This window comes from Paramisgurnus dabryanus, chromosome 21 (genome assembly GCF_030506205.2).
Source record: "Paramisgurnus dabryanus chromosome 21, PD_genome_1.1, whole genome shotgun sequence".
In the NCBI taxonomy this organism is placed as follows: domain Eukaryota; kingdom Metazoa; phylum Chordata; class Actinopteri; order Cypriniformes; family Cobitidae; genus Paramisgurnus; species Paramisgurnus dabryanus.
In genome coordinates, this window is record NC_133357.1 from 8,596,607 (window position 1) to 8,611,551 (window position 14,945).

The following is a 14,945-nucleotide window of genomic DNA, read 5'->3' on the forward strand; positions in this document are numbered from 1 at the left end:
GGGACCGCGGCGTCGAGGCGGCCCAGCCGGTCGTGCAGGACGCTGGCGCTTGACCTCCGGTTCAGCTCTCTGCTGGGGCTGAGCTGGTGCTGGCTTAGGGCGTTGAGCTGGCGGCGGTTTTGGGCGGCCGGTCTCAGACGCTGAGGCAGATCGTTTTGGTAGAAAATGCCGCATAGCCTGCGACGATTTCTGTGCCTCAGTGAAGCGCTGGGTGAACCCCTCCACAGCGGAGCCGAAGAGCCCCGACGGTGACACGGGCGAGTCAAGAAGGGCAACCCGATCCGTGTCCTTTATCTCCGTCAAGTTCAGCCACAGATGTCTCTCCAGAACAACCAGGCTGGCCATGGCTCTTCCTACAGCCTGAGTGGCGACTTTAGTGGCGCGAAGGGCCAGATCAGTCGCGCTGCGCAGGTTCTGAAAGGTCGACGGGTCCGGACCTGCCTCGTCCATGTCACGGAGGAGTTTTGCCTGGTATACCTGCAGCACCGCCATCGTATGGAGAGCGGACGCAGCGTGGCCGTCGGCGGCGTAGGATTTCGACGCCAGGGTCGATGTCAGGCGACAGGGCTTTGATGGGTGGTTCAACTTCGCCCTCCATCCGCCGGCTGAAGACGGGCAGAGATGGGCGGCGACAGTTTCCTCGAGCGGCGGCATCTTGGAGTAGCCGTGTTCGTCGGCGCCGTCCACTACGGAGAGGACGTGGGAGACGGCGCTCTGAGCTCGGGTGGAGTGGGGAGCACGCCAAGATTTGGTGAGCTCCTGGTGAACCTCAGGGAAAAACGGCGCCTGCCGTTGGCGGGACGATTGACGGCGCCCGGGCTGCAGAAACCATTCGTCCAACCGGCTGAGTTGAGGCTCTGACGGCGGCGACCACTTAATGTTGAGCTCCGCCGTAGCTTGCGTCAAGATGCGGATGAGCTCAGAGTCGTGAGGACGCGACTCGGTAGGTTCATCAGCGGCGGCTCCGTGGGCGTCGTCATCCGAAGCCGCCCAATCCTCTAACTCCTCAGAGGATGACATCACTTCCAAGTTGTCACCGGACCCAAAGGAAACCATGCCGCTAGCACTCGGCAGGGGGCGTAGGTCCGCTGCTGTTTAGGCGGGAGAGCACGGGAAGCCTTCCGTAAAGATCTCGAGGCGGGAGCGCAGCACCGCGATAGGAAGGAGCTCGCAGTGGGCGCAGCCCGCCTCAGCGAGTACGGCCTCGGCGTGGGCAGGACCCAGACAGATGACGCACTCCTTGTGGAAATCCTCCACAGGCAAAGGGGCTCGGCAGGAGCCGCAATGCCGAAGCGACATTATCTCAACGCGCTTCTGCTCTTTTAGATAACTCTTTTTAGTCTCACCGGAAAGCGGCAGGGGAACACGCTGGTGTGTTGTAGTCCGCTGCAGTGCTTGGATCGACGGCGAGTAAGGGCTTCTTCTTCGGAGCAGCGAGAAGGTTCGCGCTGAAGGAGAAAAGTAATGAGCTCTTGACGTATTTCACCGGCTTATATAGGGACGTGTGCCACGCCCCCGCGCGGGTTCAAACGTCATTGGTCTGTATTTTCTACAGACGTTAACCAATAGGCTTCAATCACGGAGTAAACAGGAGTTTCCCCCATAGCGTCAGCAAACTGACGCAATGCGAAGTGAACCGTATTGAAAGGGAACTAGTGTTTAAGTCTAGTAATGGAAGACAAAAAGTGAAGATAACTAACAGACACTGACAGAAGAGCACTACAAATGAAAAGAGGACACAAAGAAATCCTCGATCCAAAAAGGTATAAACAGTAAATGACTAGCATTAAGGATCGTTTGTTGTACAATGAGCAGATAAGAGGGAAAACCGAGCAATTATGAGGAAAGAGGAAGTCACATCTTTCCCTGTGATGGTAATGATGCTCAGTACTGAGAGAGTGTGAATTTAGGTCACCCCCTCCCTAAACCGCTCTGCTTTCCCTTCATCCCCCATCCAAAACGGAAGCAGACATCATGCAGAGGAGAAAGAGGGAGAGAAAGGGTGAGGGTAAGAGAGAGAGAGAGATGCACGCTGTGCTGCAGGCATGGAAATGTAGTGATGAAATACAGGGGGATGTGATTTTTGGAACGTACTGCACTCTTTAGTGTCTACTTCCTCTCAGAACATCCATTTCCTGTCACTGACATCCAGTTAACTGTGGTGGCCAAACCAGCTTAAAACCGCAGGAAGTGATGCTGTATGACCTGGTGAAAAACCACACACACAACATAAACAAACTAACATATCTCAATTATACAGGAGTTATATGCACTGCAAATATCACCAGAGGTCCTTGCAGGATTGATTTATGTTGTGTTTATCTGGGGCTGGTTGTCATACCTATATTTCAGTATCCAAGCAAGGTTCAGAGTCATAAATCCAACTACACAACCGTCTGCTTTCTCTAGCAGTGGATTTGTCGCTTTCTTTTTTAATATCTTCTTCAAAACTTAGGTCATGAATGAAGAATTGACAACAACGGTCAATGAAATAATGGGGGTAAACTTAAAATTTTAACTTACAAGGATATTGTTTATAATTAAACAAATAACAGATTGTAACATACGGCTTTTTACAATTTCAGAAAGATATTGTATTTCAAAACGAGATCTCAAATCAGTTTTAATAAACAGCAGATTCAGAACTTCAGATCTCAATGTGAAATGCTCTCTGTTTCTCTGCACAATGTTATTGTTTTGTACTTATTGAAATCATATCATCTAAGATGTTGTGTGTTTTACTGAATATATATATGTATGAAATGAATAAAGCTGCTTTAAAAGTACTGGAAATAAATTGAATGTGTAGATACAGTAAGGTGACCAGTAGACATGTCCTAGTTTAATGGTTAAAAAATCCTTGAAATCTTATTTGTTATTGTCTGTGAATTTAGAAACAGGGACAAAACCTTTTGGAATGTTTTAATCTTTTTTTATTGTCCTAAGTTTAAGGAGAACCGAACACCAAAAAACGGGACTGTCCCCAGAAAACGTGGACATCTGGTCACCTTAATTAAGATACAGTGCATAGTAAATTAGGATCCATTATTAGAATGACTCAATAGTCTATTAGCAATATTATTGATTTAATTTATGTGTTATTTTTGTGGTACTATTCATTCTGTTGTCATTACAATACATTTGTACACTAATGCTGCCACACGCTGGAGAGATGAACTATATCTTGTTTATGGCACTGGATTAATGGTTGGCGTTTGTTTTTAATTTTTTAGAAAGGTAACTGTTGGTCATCATGCAGTGTCAAGATAAGTAAATAAATGTTGTGCCAACCTATAATATATCCCCAAGATCATCATCTTTGGCAAACTAAAATTCATAAACTCATCTTTTGTCTAGTTTACTACACATATCTGCAACATTATGTAAATATTAGATCAGATAACTTTAAAACAAATCTTGGATTATGAAATGGATCATGTGCTTAAAGTACATCAAAAAATTCCCAGCAACAACGTTCAACTGGGATAATATTAATCAATATTTGTGGAATTTCGTCAACCAGCAGAGGGCAGAAACGAGCCATTGTCTTTATCACAACTTTACATTACACTTACCCAAAACTATTCACACAACATTTGAGATAAACACATTGTAAATCATGTTTTTCCTCTGGGAATCAAACCCATGAGTTTGGCGTTGCTAGCTCCATGTTCTGCCAACTGAGCTAAAGTAACACAAGTAAGTTTGTATTTGAATCTGTTGTTTACATTTGGCAGACGCTTTTATCCAAAGTGACTTACATTAAATTCCTTTAACATTTTAATTAATGTGTGTTCCCTATTTACTCAGTTAATGCAATACTCTACCAGTTGAGCAACAAGAACACCAAGTTAAGTTGAGGGCCAATAAATCCAGTTCTTGTGAGGGATGTTTTGTGTAGTTAGGGACTTCCTGTGTGGAGCGCAGCGGCATTTATTTGAACTTTTAACAAATCTATGTTAATCAGAATTTGTGATGAAGTTCAAATGAAAACCATGAAATTAAAGAGAACATAAAATGAAAAGTGCACTTAATAAAGCATTAATAAAAACATTTATTCATGTTTGTCTTTTATTTTAAAATTTGCAGTTTTCAGAGTTCCCACTATAAGTAAAATGTCAAATTCCCTAACTTTTCCCTGACTTTCACAAACTAAAAAGCTGAATTTCCATGACCTATGTCTGAGATGCCGTAAGCCTGGATAATGTGTACACCGTGAGTTTATAAAAATGTGGCTTAAATACGTGAAATGAATAAACAGTGCCAACAAACAGCTCTTTAAATTTTAGTCAGCGGAGGCTTGGACCCAGAAATGGTATTCCTTATGGATTCCAAGCGGATTACATTTTCATAAATAGAAACTAAAATTTAAAGCAGAAAACAAAAAATAAGTAAAATTTCCAGACTTTCAATGTCTGGAAAAGACCTATTCCAGAAATTCCATGATACAGAGGAACCATCATGAGTTTTGCCTCGAGACTGTAGTAAAAGAGAAATGTCAATTCATCAATTGGATTTTATTTTTCAATTTGACAGGGAAGATGCATTCACTAAGCCTAACCTAACCCTAATCACCTTGAAAATTAAAATTCAATAATTTCATTTGATTTTCAATTTTGGCAAATATATTGCAAACAGTTTTCTATAATAACATTGTAAATCTGGTTTTATTTTATTTTTTAAACTTCCATAGCAAAGCAGCTTTACAGAAAACACACTTTAGCACAAACAGTAGAGTCACAGTACACAACACAAACACGTGTGTATGCACACATGTATCCACAGAGATTTATAACAACACTACTGACCTTCTGACGTCATACAGGGTGTATTTTTACCTCACAGTCACAAACACAAGACATGTGATGTGTGATGTGTTGTGTTTGTTTACCATCTATAGGTCAATACTTTGGTTACACTAGTTTAACTTTCTCTCCAAAGTAAAACGACATTATATGATCGCTCCAAGCTGTTGGTTATATTTTAACAGGATCGGTCGGTACACTAACGTATATCGTGCTTTTTTTTCGCCTTCCAACGGCTGAAATGGGGCCTGATGAAGTTTTCCATTCGGCAAAAAATACATTTCTCTGGCCAAATGTTTATATATATTCTAAATACATGTTATAGAAAGTGAAGTGTAATGAAATATATTTTTCATTTGAAAATACATTTCTATTTTTAAAACCCATACCGCAAAAATATATCTATTTCCTGGCCAAAATATAAAAATGTATAAATTATATTTCTACAGTTGAAAATATATTCAATTTTAACCTTTTTAAACCTTTTATGTTTACAGGTTTGAAACATAAACAAAGTTTTTCTTCCAATGCGACTTGAATATAAATGCTTTAATTTTTAAAAATAAATATTACAAAACATACAAAAATGGCCAAATATATCTATATTTATATAATATATCAGCAAATATGTTTTTGGCCATTTTGCCATTTGTAAATATTTTTTTAACTTCTTGACTCTTACCGCTTCCTCGCGAGGCCTGTGAGGTTTTGTTGTTCTCGCTTTGACTGAAGATGTTTCCTTTTATGTTTACTATTCAATTAATATTTAAGTCCCCTGATGATCTTTTCTACAGTCAGAAAACAATGAAGCAGTATTAAGATCTATTTTAATGTGATTGTGTGAAACCGCAGTCTGATATATAAGAGACAGCGGCAGCTCCACTGTGAAGGGGAACTATTACCGTCAGCGTTGCTATGACAACCGGATATTATAACCGCCAAAACCGCTACTGACGAATCAGAATGAAGTATTCCGTGTAATACAATATAAAATTAATATAACTATTTACCACGGGTTTATATAATGACATGTTTATTTCTTCAAGACTATATACAACAATAGAACACAGTAAATAATAAAATAAATTTAAGTACCGTATTTTATTTATTGAAAACCTTTGTATGCAGCATTTAGTGTCCAATACACGAAGCCCATTGTGCTCTCCAATTCTAATCAAACACACCTGAGATCTTGAGAATGAGTTAAAATGACAGATTAGTATTGATTCGGATTGGAGTAATGGGATTAGGATGAGACAACTGACTAACTCAACAGTAAATTCAAACATGACAGTGAGTAGATGTATGGTACATTTAATTAATGAGGTACAATTTTTCAAGGCTAGCATATTTTCTTTTTCAGTGCTGATGTACATTATTTGAGATTTCACCACATAAATAAAACATTTATATAACCCATTTGTTAGAGTGTTTTAAAAAATAGCAAAATAAAGACTTTAATAAAAAGAGTCAAAAATATATTATAATCCAACATAACCAATGATTTGGTTAATAGAGCTCCACATCTCTTCGATGTCTGAACAGCAGGGTTTTTTTCCGATATAGTCTCTGTTTTAAGTGTAAGGTTGCTGTCAACATACAGCATAACAACTTCAGCTTTAAAGTTTTCTTGTTGTAATTCAACTGGATGTGGACGTTTGTTTGGCTTTATGTTTAATATGTGAAGGTAAAACATGCTGGTGGCAGTGGAGTTGTAGAAAGGGAGTGTTTCTTTTGGTTTTCAGGTGACCTGTTGACGTTTTGTGGCTAAGCCCAGCGGCCACTGGAGGCAAAGTTTCGGCTGATGGAGTAAGAGTATTCTGAGTTCTGATGTTTTCCCCACGCGCCAAACGGGACGATGATGATCGTGCTGTTGTCTTCAGAGCCGTACTGCAGAGCCTAGAAAACATACACAAAAAATCATCAAACTATTAAAGACGTTCAGCAGGAGGTTTACAACAAAACAAAGCAGAATAAACAGTTATCATTAACATCTACTCAACTTGTTACTGAATGTCTTGAGAAAAACTAAGGCCTATATGTTGCAAACATTTGATGCAATGACCCTTCAGTCCCTATGTCAGGCCTGAGAAATAACCTTGAAAGTCGCATTGATCAGATTGATACAGCATTCACGCATTATCATAATAACAGTTCCTTCGAAATGACATCATGTGACTATAAAGTTAAGGCCATTCACATCCTCATATCAGGGATTATGCGTTTCTGTAGCAACAGTAACAACATCAAAATTAATCTGGGTTAAAGAATATTGTTGGCAGCTGTAAAATACATAAAATTACGACATTAAATTACATTTATACAATGGTAACATATACTAAAAGTGCTTCTGCGTGAGGTTGCGGGGTCAAATTGAGCAAGTTGTAGCTCTCAGAAAACTCCCCGTCCACAAGCTGTAATCTATGAGGACGTGAACGCTTTTCACACACTAAAATCTTGTAATTACGATAATATGACTTCATTCAGATGGCCTGTGAATAGCCCATAAAGTGTGTATTATACAAATGTATAAGATGTGAGATGACAATTATTCGGTACCTGCTCAGCAATGATGTTTGCTGCTTCATTGGGGTCATGGCACTGGCTGATGACATCACAGATCTCTTGGTTTGTCATGATGAAGTTGATACCATCAGTAGTAAGGACGAGGAAAGAGTCGTGAGCGTGCTGCAACTACATCACAGAACAAACATGAGAGAAAATTATGTTTCTAATGATCGTATTATTATTACTGATACTATGCATTACTGTTATTATACTGCTCATCTTTAAAGGTGCCAAAAAATGCATTGTAATAATCTGTTAAATTGTGTTCTGATATCTACACAGGTTTGTGGCTTTATTAAGCGCAAAAATGATCAAGAGTCAGTTTTACATGTCCATTTACAACCCTAGGATTTGCCTTTGAGAGGATCTATTATTACCTTATTTGGAAGGGTAATGAATAATAATGTTGAGCTCTGCTCTGATTGGCTGTTTCTCAGAGCAGCTCCTTCAGTAGCTCTGTGTGTGTGTAAACAGATCTTATGTTTGAGTCTGTATCAGATTTTGAGGAATAATTAATTGTTTGGAGATTGTTAATGGACGTTTCTGAGTGATAAGTTTGTGTTTTTTTCAGTATGGACCTGCAAAACGTAACTGAACGTCAATAGTAGAACTTCAGCCTAAATGCTAGCATATAGCATTAACTAGCATATAGCATTAAAGCCCTTACTCAGCAGTTACAACTTTGTTTTTAGCATTGTAACAACATTGTACTTAATTTAATGTTTGGGGTGTACATCTGGACTGTAACGTCACAGTTGGTGTTATGTTGTGATTGGTCTGTTTTCCAGCGGTCATTTGCATGCACTGGGTTTTCATAAGAAATAGGAAACAATTGTGTTTGAGGCTCATGATATGAATTTAAAATGTACAGAACTCTTATTATTCATCTCTGACAAGATAAGTACAGTTTTACATTCTATGCCACCTTTAAAGTAAGAGAAAGCCTCAAACACACACACACACACACACACACACATACACTTACTAAAGTGCGAGTGGTGTCAGGTTGTGCGATCACTCCACTCTTTTTTAAGTCAAAGTCTCCAATGCTGCGGGTCATTGCCAACCGTCCGTTCACATTAGCTTGACCCACGCTGTTCCAGCTAACAAAGCCACCACTCCGACGGATTCTGCACACATACACAAACATAACAACACTGTTTAATTTGTCAGTGAGTGTATTAAAATTACTTTTTTATAAGAGACATCTGCTAACATCATACACTGTAGACTTAAACTCTGCATGCTCTCATTTTATTAATAGCACACAGGCGCGTTAAATACGCAGAGAGATCACATATCACTACACGTACAAGAACATGTTATTCCTGGAGTGTGTGTGTGTGTGTGTGTGTGTGTGTGTGTGTGTGTGTGTGTGTGCCTGTGTGTGTTCGTGCAGTGTAAGGCTGTGTGTGTGTTTATACCTCTGTTTCTCATCTTTTCTTTCTGGTGTGTGGTCGTCTGTGAGTTTACGCACTTTGCCTTTTCGACACAACAGAGCTCGACTGTCCCCAACGCTGCCAACAACCAACTCTATCCCGTCTCTTAGCAACGCAACTGTCGCCGTGGTACCCACCATCATAAGTGATGCTGAAAAATGAACAACACACACAATGTAGTGAAAGTATACAGGACAGAACGATCCACGAATGTTTAAAGTGGCCATATCATAAATGATTGAATTATTCTTGTTTTCTTTTTCAAGCGAAAGAGTGCAACTTTCAGATCTGAAACCATTTCCCCCAATTTAAAGGACGCAAAACAACTTCACCAGTTTATTGACATCCGACAGATGAGAACATTGTAGATTTATGTAACAATTTATCTTGAAGACTTTGAACGATATAATCAGTCAATTTCAAAGGGGGGAATATTAAAACTTAATATCGTTATGCTGATTTCATACCATTTCCATAAATCTGAAGTTCTGCAGCTAAAGCGGCATCCACACGCAAAAACGCTTCTGACAAAACCACCTCTAAATCTGTTTCCACCGACAAACAATCCCTACAAAAGACAAACACATACAATAACCTATTAAAGTTGGACAAAGTACACAGAGCAGAGCTGACCTTGTGAATATATCACATGCATGGACAACTTTTATGTTATGTTTATATGGTTCTTTTGCATACCATGTGATGATTTACATAAATTATGAAAACTCCCCATTTATTGTGTACATTTGTTTGTACCTGACGTGCTGTTCCATGTATTTGTGACAGAAGTCTGCGGCCTGTGCTCCACCGTGTCCGTCAAACAAAGCAAAGTACTGTATGTCACGGGTGAGCGCGCTCACTTGCAAACGGTCCTCGTTGTCATGGCGACGGCCGATGTGGGATGCTGAGCCCACTCTCGATAGACTGATGTGAGGGATCGGGGTCCCGTAACGAATACTGGGAGGCAACAGGATGGGCTCCTCTATCCGATTATCCCAGATCCCAAATGAATCCCACGTGGTCGGACGGCCGCTTCCATCCAAGTCTAAACGAGACGCTATACCTCGGACCCCGGGCACTGTCAGCACACACTTACCCGGACACACGCTTGTGGTCCGACCCACAGAGGACAGACAACACCGGAGCGGGAGTAGACGGGAAAACGTGAGTGCCGACATTGCGAGAGACAGACAGAAAGAGAAAGACAGGGACAGAGAGAGCAGTCGAGATGTTCCTTAGCACACTTCTGAAAGGTCTCCTGTAAACAATAATAAAGTTATAATTAGTTAGTGATTTAAACCTCTAACCTAGTACACAATCAAGATTCTTTACAGGTCAAGTGCACATATGTGTCACCTGACTTTAAAGGAAAACACCACAGTTTTTCAATATTTTACTATGTTCTTACCTCAACTTAAGATGAATTAATACATGCCTATCTTTATTCAATGCGTGCACTTAATCTTTGCACAGCGGGTTGTAAATGTGTTAGCATTTAACCTAGCCCCATTCATTCCTTAGGATCCAAACAGGAATGAATTTAGAAGCCACCAAACACTTCCATGTTTTCCCTATTTAAAGACTCTTACAAGAGTAGTTACATGAGTGAGTATGGTGGCACAAAACAAATGTGGCAATTTTTTTAAGCGGATAAGAAATTATAACTATATTGTATGGTGGAAGAGCACTTAGTTTGCAGCACTTTGGTGCGCAGTAACATCATCACTCCTGACTCCTCCCCCTCTCGCTCAAACTTCCGTCAATATTACTGTGCCTGAGGTCGAAGTGCTGCAAACAAGGCAAACTAGGTGTTTTCCTTTAAGAAATGCTCACACACACGGGCACATGTGACTTGATTGTGACTTGATATTGCATCATTTAAGTAACATGATATGTGAAAGGCAAAGACAGCAGAGATTTAAAGGGGGACATTATACAAGACTTTTTTAAGAATCTTTGGTATCCTCAGAGTATGTGTGTGAAGTTTAGCATAAAATACCATATAGATAATTTATTATAACATGTTAAAATTGCCACTTTGTAGGTGCGAGCAAAAATGTGCCATTTTTCGGTGTGTCCTTTAATATGCAAATGAGCTGATGAAATGCAAACACTGATCGCCATAATGGTGGTTTGTTGAAAATGATTTTTTCTCTCTATCTCTTTCTCTTTGCACAACATGCCAGTAGTGCAGATTAAGGGGTGGAATTATTGTAATAAGATCCCCTGCTGACATCACAAGGGGAGCCAAATTTCAAAGAGCTATTTTTTCACATGCTTGCAGAGAATGGATTACCAGAACTAGGTTACTGGGTTGAACTTTTTCACATTTTCTAGGATGATAAAAGCAGTGGGGAGCCAATTATTGCACGTAAACATGGAAAAATACATTTTTGTAATATGTCCCCTTTAATCAATCATGCACATGGATTGCAATATTTGATATTTACAGATATTATAATAAAAAGTTAAACATTAACACTCAAATAGTGCAAAGTGGGCTACAAACATATTAGAGAATGATTACTATTACTTATTATAAACAATACAGTACATTTTTCTATACGTTTTATAAGTATGTATGTGTGTTCCTGGGGTTTGAACCCATTTTTGCGCAGCTATGCAAATCTCTACCAGTTGAGCTTTATTGTCATCATTGTTAAATTATTAACATCAAACCTTAACTATAAATCAAACAACATTTTTAAAGAAATAAATGCATTTGTTATTATTTTTTTAATAAACAGAAAATGTAGGAGCAAGGGGGAGTAACCCAAAAACATAAACACGAGCGCGCACACACATAGAGAAGCCCTGCACTAAAACAGCGCAGATATAAAAAAAAAACCCACACGAGACTTACCTGCAACCAATTTTACACCTGCAGCTTTCTTTTTCTTTTTTAATCAGATAAATAAAGTCCCAAAGAAGTGCGCCAAACTCTCTCCCGTCCTGCTGGAGTGAGTGAGTGAGTGACTGAATGAACCTGTGGATGTGTTTTTGTGAAATAATTTATCATTTCTCTAGGTGGCGCCCGGCGGCTCAAAAGCTTCAATCCCTATTGGGTTTAAATGACTGTCTGGAGATATTTGTACATATGAACTTTCTGTTGAATTCATTTAATAATGTACTTGAAATACACACGGCCTTTAAAGTCTTAGAAATATCAAATGAAAAGAAACATTATCAAATCATCAGAAATGACGATTCCTGAACACTTTCTGTAACTTTAGTAACGTCGACGTCGTGTCACTTTCTCCGTCTGTGAACTTGAAATAGTTAAAATAGCAGAATTCTTATTATTCAAATCAAAGGTTTATTATTGGTCAATTAAAGAAATCTGAGCCTCGCCCATTTTAAGAAACGTATTATTTTCATTTCCATTCTAGACACTTCTTTTATTTCTGTGACGCATACAGAAGCTTAATTCACATTCCTTCACTAGAAAGCAACCAATCACAAGCCGCATCTGCCTTCTGCGCGTCCAATCAGAAGAGGGGTGTGTGTGTTGTTGGCACAAAACATTCATCTGACATGCTGTTAGTGACACTATAGAAATGTTTACTTTTACCTTTTGATATTTTTTTACTTAATACAGTGTGTACTAGACAACGACTTTACAGTTTTATGTATGCATCCAAGTTAAATGTTGGATAACGCTCTTCTGCGTAAATGCGCATTTGTCATCATCGGCACGAGGACCATAACAGATAAACAATAACTATTATCAAAATAAATACGCTATTGAAAAAGGACTTTATCTCATTCAAACACATAAATAACACGTAAAAACAATCATACTCACTATTAAAAATACAGAATATCTATCCAGACCAAGGTGTGTGTTCATATGAAAGAATCTCTCCCGTCTGTCAAACTGTGGACTGCTTCCTCATCTCCCCAAAACAACATACGCACGAGAGAGTGACGCGCGAATTAAGCACGCTAAACAAGACACGCGGAATAAATGGGTCACGAGTCTCATTTCTGAACAGATGTGAGCATTTATCTTTCATCTCTGCTGCTGGGCCTGAGAGATATATCTGATAACGTCTCAATAAATATACCTTCATGCATTTACAAATTAAGATGATCCTTGTCTGGATGTAGGTATGGTTTCATAACATCAACATAACTTTTCTATTGCACAAAAGCACCATAAAAAGAAAGAAAAGGTCGTTTAGAGACTAAAATGATTCTTCTGGACCCTTTTAGCGATCAAAATATTTTATACAACAGAATGAATGTGGTAAATAATGTTAAAAAAATTAGTAACAATTGAGGGGGGGCTGGGGGGATCAGGGACCCCCCATAAGGCATTAGGGACCCCCTATAAGAAGTCAAAATTATACTTAAGGGGGTCCATGCACTGAGCCTTGTGGTACCCCAGTACTGAGATGTCACCTCTCCAGGATACTCTCTAAATGACCTATCTCAGAGGTAAGACCTGAACAATAGTGGCGGCGTTCCAGAGACACACATAGATACCAGTTTCTTTGTTCTGATAAACACAAATGCATGCAACAAAGCTCAACACCGACTGTGGCATTACAGTCAAGATGTACGCTCCAAACATTTATTTACACATTAAATTAATTACAATGTTGTTACAATGCTAAAACCTAAGTGCTGAGTTAGCCCTATATGCTAGTTAAAGCTATATGGTAGTTAATGCTATATGCTAGTGTTTAGCCTGAAGTTCTACTATTGACGTTACAGTTACAATTTGCAGGTCCATACTGAAAAAAACACAAACTTACCACTCAGAAACGTCCATTAACTATCTCCAAACAATTGATTATTCCTCAAAACCAATCAGAGCAGAGCTCAACATTATTATTCATGACCCTTTCAAATAAGGTAACAATAGACCATTTCATACTAAAGACAAATACTAGGGTTGTAAGTGGACATGTAAAACATGTGGATAATTTTTGCACTTAATAAAGCCACAAACCTTCTGTGTAAATACCAGAGAACACTGTAACATTCTTTGGCACCTTTAATGTCAAATTTACTTTGTTTTCAGGCATTGATCGACTCGACTTTTGACCATGGGACAAAAGCAGGGTGAGTTTACAGATCGGTTGTCCTGCAAATGGCTACAAACCAGACTTGATGACGTATGCAAGCTGAAAAAAAAACAATAAAACCATTACAGAAAATCCTAATGGTTTTCATTAAAATACCAATAGAAACCATTAGCTTTTATCATTAAAACCACTACAATGTAGTGTGTTTTGGGCCATATTCCACTAGAACCCATACAAATTCCATTAGAACCAATAAATACCATTAGAGACCAACAAAAAACAATACACTGTAGTGTGTTTTGGGCCTTATTCCAATTAGAACCAATAAAATTCCCAATTAAACCAATAAAACCATTAGAATTTTCTGTATTGGTTTTATAGTTTTTTTTCAGCAGGGAGCAAAAGTAACAGTAACAAAAGCGTCTCTTCTGCAGTGAACTTCACAACTAAATACTGACACAAAGAAACGTTAATCGCTTGAATGTCGAAACTAAAATAGTTAAAGTAGATTAATTCATATTCTTCTTTCTCTTATGTCTCCTAAAGGTAAATTCATGATGCAGGTCCTGCCCTTGTCCTGCCTCCTTGTGGCCATTTGGTGCAAGAATGCATCCCAGATAAAGTATGTCAACAGCATCCTAAAGCAGAGAATAATAAATCCTAAAGTTTTCCATATTCTTTGATCGATTAATTTGGATGTTAACCTGATAGATTACATGTCTGACTTCACGTGCACGTTTTTCTTTTAGGTAGATGCTCTGGCTTGTTTTATGATCAGACACAAATTTGCTGAAGCTCGAAATGAAACTAAAAGGTCAGTTGTTAAAAAATTGAAATAATATTTATATTTACCACAGCTGTAACTAAACCTATACGAAAAAAATATTTCAAAATATACAAAAAATTCAAATAAATATTTACTGAAATATATTTTTAAAATGTTTAAAAAAACGTATTTTCACCAATATATTTTTGGACATTTTTGTACCATTTGTATTTATGTCGCATTAGAAGAAAAACTGTATGTTACAAACCTGTAAACAACAGGTTTAAAAAGATTAAAAGTAAATGTATTTACAACTGCAAAAATATACTTATAT

General features: G+C 38.7%; 1 protein-coding gene across 2 annotated transcripts; it reads right to left on the bottom strand.

Annotated features, from left to right (window-relative positions):
* Positions 1–5,891: 5,891 nt before the first annotated feature.
* ppm1ka (protein phosphatase, Mg2+/Mn2+ dependent 1Ka) lies at positions 5,892–12,755 on the bottom strand. 2 transcript variants are annotated; one of them, XM_065275648.2, is made up of 8 exons: positions 12,618–12,722; positions 11,676–11,798; positions 9,569–10,070; positions 9,280–9,380; positions 8,798–8,963; positions 8,359–8,503; positions 7,365–7,499; positions 5,892–6,704 (listed from the first exon to the last, which is right to left on the bottom strand). In XM_065275648.2, the coding sequence occupies exons 3-8, from the start codon at positions 9,988–9,990 to the stop codon at positions 6,573–6,575; spliced, it is 1,101 nt and encodes a 366-aa protein (XP_065131720.1). In that variant the 5' UTR covers positions 9,991–10,070; positions 11,676–11,798; positions 12,618–12,722; the 3' UTR covers positions 5,892–6,572. The 2 variants fall into 2 exon arrangements, with proteins under 2 accessions (XP_065131720.1, XP_065131721.1); XM_065275649.1 differs by lacking the exon at positions 11,676–11,798 and having other exon boundaries at positions 12,618–12,755.
* Positions 12,756–14,945: the final 2,190 nt, after the last annotated feature.

What these genes read in the sequence shown, in the direction of transcription:
- ppm1ka (XM_065275649.1), bottom strand. Translation starts at nt 9,990, where the DNA reads ATGTCGGCACTCACGTTTTCCCGTCTACTCCCGCTCCGGTGTTGTCTG. An exon ending in TACATGGAACAGCACGTCAG is followed by an intron (nt 9,381 to 9,568) that starts GTACAAACAAAT and finishes TGTCTTTTGTAG; the next exon opens with GGATTGTTTGTCGGTGGAAA. An exon ending in CAAACATCATTGCTGAGCAG is followed by an intron (nt 6,705 to 7,364) that starts GTACCGAATAAT and finishes TATGTTTTCTAG; the next exon opens with GCTCTGCAGTACGGCTCTGA.